Below are 15,562 nucleotides of genomic sequence, written 5' to 3' on the forward strand. Positions count from 1 at the left end.
TTTAAAGTAAATTATGAAAAGTGATAATTAATCTCGATTTTCAGATTAATATACATATATCTTATTATCACAATGAACATGTTTTAATACTGTATTGTTATAGAATTACTGATTTCATTCGATTAATTGCAATTTAAAACCTTTGATGTGATTTTAAAATTTCCAATTTTCTATGATGTCATTAAAAATTAGTTATCACTATTGTATCAAACGGTGTTGGAGTTGGGTTCACTAATAGGGTTTGTTTAACATTGTTATTAGAGCTGCTATTCAGAAAAATATTTTCTTAAAAATATTATTTAAAAAATATTATAAAATAATTTAAAACTATTTTTATATAATTTAGCCATAATAATATTAAAATAATAAAATAACGATACTAAAAACTGTTTTTTTCAACTGTATTTAAATTGATATTTTTTTGAAAGGTACTATTATGACCTCCAAATTGTATAAAAGTCTCTTAATATGCTGAAGCAAAACGGTGCATTTCATTTTGTTTCCGGAAAAGATGTAGCCCAGCGGTGAGTGCAAAAAGCTATCTTCAAATTAACCCTAGAAAGGTAATCTAACCATGATCTGAGGTAAAATCATTTAGGCGGGAAATTCCCTAAATTATACCATCTTCTGGCAATTCTCTCCCTCTCAAATCGTACAGTCTCCTTGATTCATTCCCACTCACTTCACTTTTCTCTCTAGAAACTAGCAATGGCTGGTGGTCGCCGGAGAATTGCGCCGGCGGCGAACAAGACCGTCGTGGACGAAAAGGTACCGGAGAAAGATTGTGTCGGTGAAGACTCTGTGATCGTTGTTGATGATTCGTCTTTGGAAGATGAAATCGCACAGATTCGTGGACGATGGGAACTGGCGTCTGTTCTCAATTTCTTGACCGTAAATTTCTCTTTTTGATGCTCACATTGCGCTATATTACATTGCATTATGCTTTCTTTTATACTATTGCTCCTCAATATTTGGAATTATATTGTTGATTTTACCCATATATTTTGGGAAAGGGATTTTGGATCCTAAATTAATTGTTATTTGCGTTTCTGAACATCGGAAACATGTAAAGTTCTTGTTGTTTTTTGTGTGGTTTGGAAGTTGCGGATTTTGCAGTTGTTTAATTCATGGACGTGCATATATTAATAGTGTTACTTGCATGGGATTGTTTTGCAGCTTTTTCAGCCACTTATTGGTACTGATTTGAAGTTGACGGCGGAGGACATCGAGAATGGTCTTGTTACGGCCAACAGTTCGCTTGCTCAACTTCACATTAAGCTGTTGAAGGTATCTGATTCTTATCATTATCAATGTCATATTGTGTCAATAGACTAGGTTGTAATTATATGATCCCTCTTTGTTGATAATGAATGTGATGAATTGTTGTACTTATTTCTCCAATGTGAAATATATGATGCTAATAACGATATAGATATTTGTGTTATGATTTAATCTGTTTATGTCTCTAGATATGTTTTGCATATCTCAGTATGCCTTGCGTGGTGTGTGTTTGTGTGCTTATTTTCTTTTATGCTGCTGAACTAGATCCAAGCTTGCATTTTTTTTAATGAATTTGTACTATGTTGCCCTGTTTTGGTAGAGAATCCTCTATTCTTAATCTATCCATCTCAAAAACTGCAACTTATTTGTTTATCTATTTCCTTTTCCCTTAAAGCTTATTTTGTATAAAATAGAAATGGTATCGCACAAATCTGTCAAATGTCTTGTATGATTTTAGCATAGATTATTATACTTGAGTATGAGTGCAAGCTAATAGATTTATACAAAATGCCAGAAAACAATAAATAAATAGCTCTGCTTTCATGTGGTACAGATTTCATTTCTCTTTTTTTGAGACTTTGTAACTTAACTCTTTTTCCCTATGTGTGCATGTGGTTTCTATCCTAACAAGTTCTTACTCAATTGGAATTCTTATTAGGGGATACCACCTGTGAGTAAAACACTTAACAGCTCTGATGCATGGGTGACGGCACTTTGTAAGAAAATTGCTATATGGTGGCCATGGGTGAGTCATTCTTTGACATGGTAACTGCTGATTATTGTTTTATTTTTGAAATTAGGACTATCATAATTTGCTTACTTACATATTCATCATGGCAGGTTGCTGAAGGCGATATGCCCTTGACCGCAGCCAATGGGTATCAATTATTTGTCTCTTATCATTGCAAACGGGTATTTGGTGTCTTAACATAGTAACACTTCTTGCTTTGGTTTGTACAGAAAGGAGATATCCAGATATAAAGAACTAGATCCAACAAAGCGTTTACAGATTCTGAAAGCACTTTGTGAAATCCGAGCTGATGTATGTTTATTTTCCTAGAATGTTTGAAGTGATTCACAGCGTTATCTTTTCTGGAATATCCTTTCAGTAACTATGTTATAATCTGAAGTGTTCCATTTTTTTTGTTTAATTTTCAAATATTTTCACATGTAGTCAATTTGGAGTTGTAATCATATTCGTTGTTTTACCGCCACATTCCAAATATAAATAGATTTTAAAATGAAGAATCTGCTTGCCACTTTTGTTGTTTTATTTTAAACTCTGATATGACCTACGCTTCCTGTTCACAGCAAAATGATGTTGTATCATATATTAATGACTCTTTGAAAAATGGAACTGAAATTTCCTGTTTCCGCAAAGATAAGATTGGGGGAGATGGAAAGGCAACTTCTTACTGGTAATTCTCCAGCATGCTCTGGATTTATGTGATTTACTGTTTCATTGTAATCTCAGATAAATTATGTGCATAGGTGTGATGGAAGTGCAGTTGTTGGCCATAGATTGTATAAGGAAGTACAGAAGACTGAGCCAAAATCAAAAATGAGGGGGAGAAATTCTAATAACCCACCAGCTATCTCTCTTCAGTGGGAAACTGTAGCAACCAATCTTGAGGAATTTCGAGAAGTTGTGGTGAGTTGAATATTTGCTTTACATATCAACTGAGAATTTTAATTTACCTTGTTTCTTTCTGGTGATGACAGGATAAACTTTCATCTAGCAAGATTGTGGGAGAAATTGCTGTTGGCAAAACTATCGAAACTGATTTTCTCCCTGTTATTGAGAAACTTCAGAAGGTATGCTTACGGATTTCTATCATGATTGATTGTGCAAATATATTTTAGATGCTAATTACCTTTTTCTTCTAGTTTATTTTCTGACTCTGGCACCTAGTGTGTTCATTTTAATTGCATTTAATAGAAGAAAGAAAGGGCACTCAAACAAAAACAAAGGCAAGAAAGGCTCCTGAATGATTTTAGATCCTGCGGGATTGGGATTACTCGTGCCTGTCGCAGTCGAAGGCCTGTCAATTACACCTTTGGTATGATGTACATTTTTGTTTCTATATAATATGATTATTTGACATAATATATTGATCCAGTCATCAGGATCTAACCAGTTATGTTTGTCTGATATGCAGATGACTATGATCGAGCAATTGATGAGGCTTTAGAAATAACAAAGTAAGACCTGCCCAGTCTTTGTAGCCTATATATTAAAATATTGATCTTCTGCCATATTGCTTGTGACCTGTGTTTCTTCTGTTGTCTATGGAATTCTTTTTAAATATAAAAAAAGCTCAACTGATTTTGCTGTTACTCTGGAATATTTTTTAAATTAAGAAAATAAGAATATAGAAATCTTCTAGTAAAAGTGTTTTCCCACCTGTAATGGGTTTGCCCTGTGTTATATTGAGAACAAGAACTTGAAAACAATTGAAAAGGGCTGAATATCTGTTAACGACACCTCATGAATACTCTAATTCTACATGTTAGTTTGACCTTTCTTCTGTTTACTTGTACAGATAACAAATGGGGTTTGACACTATGTAGATTGTAGTTTGCTTAAAATTCGACCTTGAAATGGTCTTGCTCCTTTACTTTCTTTTAGAATTTGGTTTCAACAAACATGGTTTCATTTTGGTATTTCTAGACTATCAATAAGTTGTGATTAATTTTTGGTTTCGTACATCAAGGTTATGTTTCTGGTGAAACTGGGTTCAGGCTAGCATGATCGGGTGATATTCAAACTTCTTACTGTGACATGAACCAGGCTGGTAGAGTATATTTTGGGAAATCTGGTTAGTCGTTTGTAATTTGGAAGTCAGATACTACTGAGAATAAAAATTGTGGTGGTTACCTTAAATATTGCATCTTGGATTATTTACACTCTACATTGATGGCTTCTCATGAGATAGAAAGTTTAATGGGAGCATCCTTTAGGCTGTGCTGTGGAAAGAAGTGCTTACTTTTCCAACTAATTTATGTGATATAACCCTTTCCTCTATTATCAGTGTAAACCTTTTGCGGATTGAATGACCTTTTGCTGGTGTTGACATCACTTTATAATTCAGGAAAAGGAAGACAGAGCAAAAGAACGAGAAGAAGCATATTATGCAGGAAAAGTCTCCATCGGATGGCGTTTCAGACAGTGGTGCAGACTTGAAAGAAAGTCGTATGGAAAATGGTGATTCAGATATGGAGGCAGACTCGGAAGATGAAAATATTAAAAATGGTGAATCCTCAGATAGTGAAACTCAAAGTCAAAGGATTCAGCAAGATACTAGTGGCAATGGTGATGATGACAATGATTGTTATGACAGCAAAAGCAGCGATAATGATAAGGGCAGTGAATCTTGCTATTCTGGTGAGGAAAAAGACATTCTTAGTGAGAGGAACTGTTCTCAGAAGCCTATTGGGTCACGATGGAGTAAAAGGTTGGCAGGAGTTATGAACCGTCCTGCTATGGAAACAAGCAACTTGGCTATGAAGAATAGGTTGAGGCAGAGACCAACTCGTAACTCTGCCCTTGATTCTATTGTGCCTGATTCAGAGGATGCAAGCTCGTCAGATGATAAAAATGATGAGATTTCCGAAGGGGAAGTTTCGTCACCAGAAGCTAACTCAGAAGAGTCAAATGATGGTTAAAACTTATCAACACAAGGAAATTTTGGGGCACATAATTGAAAATGTTGGGGAAATATGTTATTGTCATGGTTCCAGAGAACCATATTTTTGTCTAAATTTCTTGAAAAGGTTCTATATAAAGTAATAATATCTTATTATGACTGCTAATCATTGTAAGTCTTTCATGGAATTCACTACCATCAACGATTAGAATGTTTTGACAATATGGTTGCACCGGATAATTATTCGTGAAGATGAGACACTGAAACAGTAGAGTGCCATCCCCAGTCTTCCCATATCCAACATTATCTTGGTAATTGAAATAAAATATTGCAAAGTGGAGGTTACTGGTTAATTGTATTTTTTTTTAGTAATAGTTAACCTCTAAAAGGAATTTCCTTCATAATATAATAAATATGCATTCGTTAAGAGTGATATATTAACTTAATGAAGTTCAGTAGTTGTGCATACACATCCTTTTTTCCCCTGGCCCAGTGAATTACTGGTCCTGGTGTCTTAGGGTAATTAGCTTACTCATTTTCGTGAAATTCTATCTACTGGAGGTTAGAGACTAAATATTAAACATAATCAATCTAAAACTAAGATAAATATTTAATTTATTAAAGGTAAAAACCTAAGCATATAATTTTTAAAATTAGTTTTTGAGTTACCTATCTTACTGAAGTTTAAATTTATATTTAGCAACTATTATTAAAGCTTAAAACATTCTTTGATATAATTTTTTGGAGAAATAATAAAAAAAATTCTAAATTTTACTATTTTTATAACTATACCTTAAACTTTCTTTTTTTAATAATTTTACCTCAAATTATACCTATTGAATTAATTATACAGTGCCATTATCAATCTTCGTTAAATTTAATGGCCATTTATCACTCTGAAAAAATAAAAATTTAGGATACAATTAGTAAAATAGTAAGATTTGTGCTTTATTTATTAATTTAATTTTTGAACTTTTTATAAGAAAATTATTTTTTATTATTTTTACATCTTTTATTTAAAATAATTTAAAAAAACGTTTTCATTCCATCATCTATTTTAATTTTTAAATAAAATGAAATTTTAATTTTTAACATTAAAATTATTATAATTTCATTATTAATAGATACTTTACAAATGAATAGGATAACATTTATTCTTTTATAATTAAATTTTTTGACCACATTAGTAATATATATATTTATTAAATTTATAAGGAAAATTTATATCTAAATTAAAAAAATACAACCTTTTAATTTTTTGAAAGTTATTTTAAAGAAGAGGGATATATTGAAAAGAAACAAATATAAAAGGAGAAAATAAAAAAGTAACTAATTTAAACTTAAATTTTATTATTATTATTATCTTATTTTTATTTTTGTAAGTTAAAAAAAATAAAGTCTTGTAAAATATTAAAAAATAAAAAATATATATAATAATATTATAATTTTCATATTTATAGCATTTAATTTGCTGGATTAAAAATATTTCATACACAGATTTCTAAGTTCGATTTATATATTTCTATTTTTAATTTTTTACCATTTACTCATCCAATTTGATGGAGTTTTTATTAATTAAAGTTAGAAAATAATTAGAAAAAAGGATAAACTATAACCTATATTCTGAAATAATTTGAAAATTACCAGTTAACAAATTTTATTAACAAAATTAACCATTCATTTTTAAATTAGAATATGAATTTATGTTGATAAGAATATAATTATTTTCAAATAGAAAAAAAAAGAAGAAGAAATTAATCTATAATTTCTAATAAATATGAGGACTTAAATTGTAATTTCTCATGAATTTTGAATAATTGAATGTTTTTGGTTTGGACCGAGAAACCCGGCCCAATGAAGAAGGATGTAGGAGATCTATATATGACGCTTCCAGTGCGTGTCTGAGACTAATAACGATCTTCTCCGTCAGCGTCGCACACAAAAGCAGATATGGCGACCAAGACAGCCGCCGCCAGAGAATATAGGAGGAAAAAGATCCTCGACAGAGGTGCCGACCGATTAGCTTTTATCGCTGGTCGGACCCCAACTCTTCCATCAGAATCCAATGGCATGCCACACCCTGACTCTTCTCAACAATTGGATTCCCAGCTCCACCATCAGGACCCGCAGCTTGATCTCTCTGCTCAAATCGCCGGTGAACCTCTCTCTCTCATCTATAGTTGTTTTCAGTTCGTGTTTAGTATAATTTCTCCTCTGTGACTGCTTGTTGATGCTTTTTAAGATCGATTGTTGATTTTTTTGTGCATTTGGGGAAACTTACCTGACCTGTGCGTTGTGTTTGGGTTAACCAAATTTGATAGGTGATATCTGTTAGCGACTCTGTATTGTGATTTGGGCTGCATTAGAAATTTCGAAGTTTCTAATCCCTTGTGTTGCCTGATTTTACCACCAGTGTGTGTAGTTTTGTATATTAGTTCTCACAAAGCATCCCTGTGAAGGCATTTTTGGAGTTTAAGCCTTGTAGTTTCAAGTGGTGGGTGGCGAACTTGAGTGTATATGGTAATTATGGAAAAATAATTTCATTGAAACTGTCCCTACATGTTTGTTTTGGGGGGTTGGAGAGTTGGGGATAATTAAGATGAATTAGGTATAAATTGAGAGAAAGAGATTCCTGATCTCAAACACTTTTATTAACTTAATGATTCTTATGATGCATCTGATAGCAACTGGAATTTTGTTATTTCTGCTTCTTGCTCATGGGTTCTGATAATTTGCAGCTTCTCCTAGTGGTGAGGATGGAAAACTCAGTTCAATTCAGCAAAATAATGATTCCACTATTGATGCTGGCCACAGTGAGAACAGTATAAAATCTTCCTCGTACATACATGAGAGGAGTACTGAAACCTTGAGAGCTTCTGCTTCAGATGGAGTCAGCAATGAACACTCCTCTTCGGCTTCATCAACAGATCACAAGTCAACTATCCCAAATTCAGGCACTGTGCAACACTTGGAATCACAAACATGTCTGAATAGATTTGTGACTCCGAGTCAAATAAGTTCTGCCATTGCAGCATCTGAGAGATCCCGAGTTTTTTGTTCTATAACTTTCGCCCTTCTTGTTGTCTTATCATATATGGGATTCCCACTACTGGGCAGCAACATAATAAATAGCATCATAAGTTTTAGGCCTCTTTATCTTGTTCTTCTCACAAATCTGACACTTGTGGTGGCACGGCTTCTTTTCAACAATCGAAGAGGTTTTGGAAGGGTGGTTGCTGGAGAATTTAGTGTACCTTCAACGGGCAAATATGACTGGGCTGAGCAGGCAGGTAAAGCTTTGGAGGTAGGTTTGTTGATGCAGAAGGCCATTGAGGCAATATTCATGGATTTTAGTGTATATGCAGTAATAGTAATTGCTTTCTTTTCCTTTGTCCAGTGACTCAACTACTTGATTTTGTATGTAATTTATTTCAACATGTATTAATTCATATGGATGTTGGCTGGGTTCCTACTTAGCCTATTAATTCTTCCTTGAACAGCACTGATTATGGTGACAATGTCTCTTTGGTTGCTAAGTAAATTTATTATTTCTTTTTTCTTCCTATATCCCCTTAGAATTTAATCTGTGTATAACTGAATCACATCGAATAACTGAAAAATTACTCATAAAAGCAAAGATTGTAAGAATTATATATTTAAAAATTAATTAAAAAATTTTAAATGTTATATTTCACGGAAATAAAATCACAAATATATATAAATTAATTTCTTTTCATTTCACTTTTTAAAAACATAATTTTATTTAGTTTAGATCACTCATATATTTTAGATAGAATCGCAAAATTCAACTCCCTATTTCCTGGGAAAAGTGTTAGATATAACACCGTTAGAGTTTAAATAAATCAAATTATTCGTGAGCTATTTGATTTATTCGTGAGTTATTTGAATTTAAATAAATCAAACTATTCGTAAGCTATCACGATTCGAGTTTAAATAAATCAAATTATTCGTGAGCTATTGAAAACTTGACTCTATAAAAATTCGATTTTTAAACGAGTCAAATTCAATATTAAATTTTAGACTCGTTTATTAAACGAGACAAATTTGTGAGCTGACTCGTTAAGAGACTCGTGAGCGAGCTCGTTAAGAGACTCGTGAGCGAGCTCGTTAAGAGACTCGTGAGCGAGCTCGTTAAGAGACTCGTGAGCGAGCTCGTTAAGAGACTCGTGAGCGAGCTCGTTAAGAGACTCGTTAACGAGCTCGTTAAGAGACTCGATAACGAGCTCGTTAAGAGACTCATTAACGAGCTCGTTAAGAGACTCATTAACGAGCTCGTTAAGAGACTCGTGAACACTCCTTAAAATATTCATGAACATATTCGTTAAGATACTCGTCGAGTAGGCTCGTTAAGAGACTCAGCTCGATTTGATTACACCCCTAAACCACTTAATCTATTTACCATATATATTGTTAATTTTTATATTTTTATCCCTTAATTATATAATTATATTATTAATTTATATATTTATTTCTACTATATGCATAGATACTCTTTTCAAACTATTAAATCTCTTAATAAACTATTGTTATTATTATTATTATTTTTATATATTTACATATGCATAGACACTTTTTTAAACTATTAAATCTCTTAATAAACTATTGTTATTATTATTATTATTTTCATATGTTTATATATGTATTTGTATGATTATTTTTTCACTTAATATTATTCATTTAATTTTATAAATTATATAAAATTAAAATTTTTATATAATTTAAATAATAATAAAATTAGGTTTTTTATATAATTTAAATATAAATCAATATGATTATCGATAAATTTTGAATATAATGTATATATATAATTATATAATTTAAATTGATTATACTTGTATTAATATATTTATTTTATATAATATTTTATATTTATATTGTATATATATATATAGTATTTTTATACAATAAAATAATTTAATATAAATTATAATATATTAATAAATTTTATATAAAAATGTGTATTAATATTAATAATAAAATTATAGAAATTTAATTAAAATTATGTAATTTAAAAGAAAATTTTCTTCCAATCACCTATATAAACTATTTATATATTTATTATATATTTTTTAATTAATTTTTTAAGTAATATAAATATTTAAATAAATAATTATAAAATTTAATATTACATCGATAATTTTATATTAAATATATTTTATATAATTAATTAAAATTTTATAATTAGTATTTGAATAATAAATATTATTAGATGTTATAAATAAAAATTTTAAATATTAAAATTTAAATAACAAAAAAAATAATAATTTATTGTTAATAGGAAGAAACTCACTTTTGTAAAATAACACCGTGTTATTTTACATATAAGATATTAAAGATTATTAAAATTTATAAAGATAAAATTTTTCAATAAATAAAAATTCTCTATAAATAAAAATTTCACTTTTTATTATATTTATGTGGAATTTGATTACAGTAAATTTTAATTAATTTATATTTAATTTTATTAAATTTTTTTTATTTTTTATTTAAAATTTTAATATTTAAAAATTTAAATTAAATTTTATTAATAAATTTTTTAATTTACGGTGGAGTTTGAATTTGAATTAAACTCATTATTAATTTAAATGAATTTTTTAATTAAAATTTTAAATTTAAATTTTAATTAGATTTGTTATTAATTTAAATAATTTTTTTAAAATTAAAATCGAATCAAATTTTTTATTAATCGAACTCAAATCAAACATTATTATAATATTTAAACTTTTAGTCGGAATTCGAGTTCAATATTAAAATTCAAAGTCTAGCTCGATCTCGATATTAAAGCGCTAATTCAGCTAATAGTAGAGTTCGAATCCAGCCCCCAACTCGAGGTTATAAAATTTTTTAATAGACGAATATGAGATTTATAAAAATCCTTTCGGCTCAATTCCATTACTTCCCTAAAACACCATTCTCAAACTGCACCTCTGTCATCCATTCCATCAAGAAGTTTATGTGCATCTCACACTTCCTGTACATATCAATCAGGCAATTCTCTATGGTAGGACGGAATTTTGTCTCAAATTTGAAGAAATGGGCGAGGACTTGCACACATAGATTGTGAAGCATGCCTTGCAGAGCCACACACAGGATTTTACCACAAATGGAAAAGTGAATTCGTCTGGCAAAATGGGGTTTTCATATCGTCAGGAATTTGCCTTAACGTTAGCTCATAACCGGCGATCGCTAGGCCATAGTGTATGGACTCTGATCACTTCGTTGTGTGAAAATGGTCCTGTGGCCTCGCTACTATCACAGACATTTACCATAGCTGCTCTCTGACATTGGCTACTATATAAGCATGGTTTCTCGTCAGTTCTTCCATGTCCTCGCAATTTCGCAAATTGGGGACATGTAGATTTTCCAGTTTTTGAAGGTTTCAATTCCTTTTGCCATTAATGACTTTTTTGGGCCAAAGACAATCCATAGAAGTCTTAAGAAAGGGATGCCAGTAAATACAAGCTGGTGTTGATACTGGGGATTGCACAATAAAGAGGAGAAGCAAAGGATATCATTTATGATTCTTTAAATACATTTCACTGATGATGCCCTTGTGTAGCTTTAATTGTATTCGGATTATTCATCAGTATTGTAGCATAGAGAATTTTTGTCCCTGATAAACTATGAACCGTTCTTCATTATCAGTTTTGAGTGAGAGGCAGAAACTTGCAGAGCTTTTGCGTTGCTGTTCAAAAAAATTGTTACTTAATCAAGGTCTGCAGGTGCATGGAGCACTAGTAAAAGGGGGACTTGGGTTTGATTTGATGTTGAACAATGATCTTGTAGATATGTATGGGAAATGTGGTAGAGTGGATGCTGCCTGTGCTGTGTTTGATAGAATGCTTAAGAGAAATGTGGTTTCTTGGACAGCTCTTATGTGTGGACACATACAGAATGGCTATGCCAAAGAGTCGTTATTGCTTCTATCTCAAATGGGGTTATCTGATGTAAAACCGAATGAGTTCACTTTTTCAATGAACCTTAAAGCTTGTAGTATGTTGAATCTTTCTGATATAGGGATGCAGATTCATGATACTTGTGTGAAAACAGGATTTGATATGGTGATTGTAGTGGGCAATTCTATCGTTGATATGTACTCTAAGTGTGGAAGGATTAACGAAGCTGCCCGCATGTTTGATGTTATGCCAGTTAGAAATCTTATAAGTTGGAATTCAATGATAGCAGGATATGTTATTGCAGGATTCGGTAAGAAAGCTGTAGTTCTGTTCAAAAAAATGATAGAAAATGAGCAAGCCCCAGACGAGTTCACATTTACAAGCACATTGAAGGCTTGTAGTGGTCTTGGTGCAATAAAGGAAGGATCACAAATTCATTCTTTCTTGATCACTAGTGGTTTTCCTTATTTGATTACAACTAGTATTGCAGGTTCTCTTGTTGATCAATATGTGAAATGCGGGAAGATATGTGAAGCTCGGAGAGTGTTTGGTCAGATTGAACAGAAGCATTTGATATCTTGGAGTGCACTAATTCTTGGCTATGCTCAAGAAGGTAACCTAGCAGAAGCAATGGACTTGTTTAAGCAACTTAGAGAGAGCGACATTCAAATAGATGGATTTGTTCTGTCAAGCTTGATAGGTGTGTTTGCCGATTTTGCACTTGTGGAGCAAGGCAAGCAAATGCATGCTTACACCATCAAAGTTCCGTATGGTTTAGACATATCAGTATGCAATTCAATCATGGATATGTATCTCAAGTGTGGATTGATGGATGTAGCAGAGAGATTTTTCAGCAAAATGCCGACGAAAGATTTGTTTTCTTGGACAACTATGATCAATGGCTATGGGAAGCATGGTCTTGGTGAAGAGGCTATTTCTCTCTTCAACAAAATGCAATCCGATAATATTGAGCCTGATGATGTTGCTTACTTAGCTGTACTTTTAGCATGTAGCCATTCTGGACTAATTGAAGAAGGTCAAGAATTTTTCTCTAGGTTGTGTAGCGATCGTAGGACTAAAGCTAGAGTAGAGCATTATGCTTGTATGGTTGATCTCCTCGGCCGAGCAGGCCGCTTAAAAGAAGCTAAGAATATCATAGACCGCATGCATCTAAAGCCAAATGCAGGGATATGGCAAGCATTACTCAGTGCTTGCAGAATGCATGGAGATGTAGAATTGGGGAGAGAAGTAGGTGATATTGTATTGAGATTAGATGGTGATAATCCTGTCAACTATGTGATGCTGTCAAATATTTACGCTGATGCTGGCTACTGGAATGAATGTGAGAAAATAAGAGAATTGGTTAAGACAAAGAGGTTGAAGAAAGAAGCAGGCCGCAGTTGGGTGGAAATTGACAAGGAGGTCCACTTCTTCTACGGTGGAGATGACACACATCCACTCATAGAGAAGATTCATGAAGTCTTGAAAGAAATGGAGAATAAGATGAAAGAAGAGTTGGGTTATGTGCAATGGATGAAATATGCATTGCGTGATGTGGAAGAAGAATCCAAGGAGGAGAGCTTGAGAGTTCACAGTGAGAAGTTGGCAATTGGGTTGGCTTTGGTTTGTGGTGGCTGGGAAGAGAGAGGAAGGGTGATTCGTGTCTTCAAAAACTTGAGAATTTGTGGGGATTGTCATCAGTTTATCAAGGGCTTATCGAAAATCCTTGAAATGGTATTTGTGGTGAGAGATGCTAATAGATTTCATAGGTTTGAGAATGGAATATGTTCTTGCAGGGATTATTGGTGATATTTTTTAATCATTTGTTTGATGATGATGATGATGATGTTTCAAATTTACAGTATTTCTCACTTGCATTTGGGTGTATATACTAATAAATAATTAATATATTAGTTAAAAAAATTAATAATCACATCTATCTCATTAATTATTACTGGGATGATTTTTATTTATAGTCACTCAAGTTTTAAATTTATTTTATTTACATTACTTAAGTTTGTTTTAATAATATTATTTAAATCACCAGGTTTTTTTTTTATTTTTAGGGATTTTTTTAACTCCATCTTTAATTTTAATTTCAGTTCTAAATCTTTATTTTTTAAATAAAATTTTAATATTTTTATTTTTATTTTAAAATAGAAATAATAATATATTAATATTAATATTTAAACAATAATAATATTAATATTAATATATATTATTATATAGTAAGAATATTATGTTATTTTTATATAGTTATTAATTATATGTATGTGTAATTAAAATGTAAAAATATATTATATTATTAATATGTGATTTTTTTTATAAATAATTAATACTTTTATACCTGAAATAATATATATATATATATATATATATATAAACTAATTAACTTAAATCATATTATTAGAAACTTTTTAATAATTAATGAAGATATTCAATTATTTTATAATATTATTAATAATTATTTATAGTTAAGAGAACTAGTTATATATAAATTATAAAAATAATTTAATTTATAAAAATAATTAAAATATATTAAATATATAAATAATCAAAAAGAAAATATATGTATATACACACTTGCAATAAATTAAACTTTTATTAAGTTAAATCTAAATAACTCGTAAATAACTATTTTTTTTACTCTTAATTTTTTATAATATATTATTTAATGATTTATAAAGTTAAAATCTGAATTTTTTTAAATATAATCATATAATTTTAATAATATAATTTATAAATTATATTAAATTATATAAAATATAAAATATATTATTAAAATTATAAAATAGAATTATAATATTACTAATATATATATATATATATATATATAATTGATTTTTGAGCGATTCGATTTCAATACATTTTTTAATAAAAAAATTAAAAATAAAAGTAAGTAGTTAAATAAATTTGGCACGAATTTTTTTTATAGTTTGATTTTTAAAAAAACCGTACATAGTACTAATTTGCACATATAATTACCTCTCGCAGCAAAAATATCTCTAATTTAATTCATATAGCATTATGTTTTAAATAAAAGGTCCAGCCAATGAACCTTTTAGGGAGGATAAAAAGTTCAAAACAAATGTCAGTCCAAATAAAGAAGTAAATAGACTCGGTACATTGACGTGTTACACCCAACCAATGCAATCACAGCAAATTATTACATAAACTACTTGGAACTTCTGGAGAGATCCACCTGAGTAAGTTCCAACTTTGGCAGGCTAGTGAGTCCCTGCCTGTTATATTGTCCAAATGCTTTGTGGCGAGGAATTGGTTTATGGCAGTATTAGATTGCCAACATAACCGTTTTTATTTGGAGAAGAAAAACTTGTATCAAATTTGGTACTGAGGAGCAGTATCTTAGGACACATTTTACGTGATAATTGTGTACTTGCCAGGTTATCAGATAGCATTTATATGAATCATGTCATGCAGGAAGTACATTAGCTTCATGTTTGCTTGATGAATGCTTGAGATGGCTCGAGCGTTCATTCTTTTGCAAAATAGAAGCTGCGAATAGATATTTAAAATTTTATTGCGAAGCAAATGGAGATTTAAATTCGATTTTAATTTTAGTGCAATTTTTTTGTGATTAAAATAGATTTCTAAAAATTAATATCGATTTTTCTTAACAGAACGAAATTGCTTATAATTTTCGCTACTACTTAATTTTATTTTATTTTAAAATTTCCCATTTTAATATTAATTTCA

At 30.5% G+C, this 15,562-nt stretch overlaps 3 protein-coding genes across 4 annotated transcripts; all 3 read left to right on the forward strand.

Moving 5' to 3' along the window:
• The first annotated feature begins 447 nt into the window (after positions 1 to 447).
• On the forward strand, positions 448 to 5,094 carry LOC110603332 (DDT domain-containing protein DDR4). Of its 2 annotated transcripts, none has more exons than XM_021741028.2 (12): positions 448 to 563; positions 700 to 891; positions 1,177 to 1,287; positions 1,940 to 2,026; positions 2,122 to 2,159; positions 2,242 to 2,323; positions 2,593 to 2,699; positions 2,773 to 2,932; positions 3,004 to 3,096; positions 3,221 to 3,341; positions 3,441 to 3,483; positions 4,374 to 5,094. In XM_021741028.2, the coding sequence occupies exons 2-12, from the start codon at positions 709 to 711 to the stop codon at positions 4,945 to 4,947; spliced, it is 1,599 nt and encodes a 532-aa protein (XP_021596720.1). In that variant the 5' UTR covers positions 448 to 563; positions 700 to 708; the 3' UTR covers positions 4,948 to 5,094. The 2 variants fall into 2 exon arrangements, with proteins under 2 accessions (XP_021596720.1, XP_021596721.1); XM_021741029.2 differs by having other exon boundaries at positions 490 to 584.
• Positions 5,095 to 6,827: 1,733 nt separating this feature from the next.
• On the forward strand, positions 6,828 to 8,493 carry LOC110602989. Its single transcript, XM_021740625.2, has 2 exons — positions 6,828 to 7,083; positions 7,667 to 8,493. Exons 1-2 carry the CDS (start codon positions 6,879 to 6,881, stop codon positions 8,326 to 8,328), a joined length of 867 nt encoding a protein of 288 aa, XP_021596317.1. The 5' UTR covers positions 6,828 to 6,878; the 3' UTR covers positions 8,329 to 8,493.
• A 2,261-nt stretch (positions 8,494 to 10,754) lies between these two features.
• LOC110603329 (putative pentatricopeptide repeat-containing protein At3g15130) lies at positions 10,755 to 13,709 on the forward strand. Its single transcript, XM_021741024.2, has one exon. It carries the CDS (start codon positions 11,573 to 11,575, stop codon positions 13,652 to 13,654), a length of 2,082 nt encoding a protein of 693 aa, XP_021596716.1. The 5' UTR covers positions 10,755 to 11,572; the 3' UTR covers positions 13,655 to 13,709.
• The last annotated feature ends 1,853 nt before the right edge of the window (positions 13,710 to 15,562 follow it).

Source organism: Manihot esculenta, chromosome 16 (genome assembly GCF_001659605.2).
Source record: "Manihot esculenta cultivar AM560-2 chromosome 16, M.esculenta_v8, whole genome shotgun sequence".
NCBI classification, from domain to species: domain Eukaryota; kingdom Viridiplantae; phylum Streptophyta; class Magnoliopsida; order Malpighiales; family Euphorbiaceae; genus Manihot; species Manihot esculenta.

What these genes read in the sequence shown, in the direction of transcription:
- LOC110603332 (XM_021741028.2), top strand. Translation starts at nt 709, where the DNA reads ATGGCTGGTGGTCGCCGGAGAATTGCGCCGGCGGCGAACAAGACCGTC. An exon ending in TTTGTGAAATCCGAGCTGAT is followed by an intron (nt 2,324 to 2,592) that starts GTATGTTTATTT and finishes TCCTGTTCACAG; the next exon opens with CAAAATGATGTTGTATCATA. An exon ending in AGGAATTTCGAGAAGTTGTG is followed by an intron (nt 2,933 to 3,003) that starts GTGAGTTGAATA and finishes TGGTGATGACAG; the next exon opens with GATAAACTTTCATCTAGCAA.
- LOC110602989 (XM_021740625.2), top strand. Translation starts at nt 6,879, where the DNA reads ATGGCGACCAAGACAGCCGCCGCCAGAGAATATAGGAGGAAAAAGATC. An exon ending in TCTCTCTGCTCAAATCGCCG is followed by an intron (nt 7,084 to 7,666) that starts GTGAACCTCTCT and finishes GATAATTTGCAG; the next exon opens with CTTCTCCTAGTGGTGAGGAT.
- LOC110603329 (XM_021741024.2), top strand. Translation starts at nt 11,573, where the DNA reads ATGAACCGTTCTTCATTATCAGTTTTGAGTGAGAGGCAGAAACTTGCA.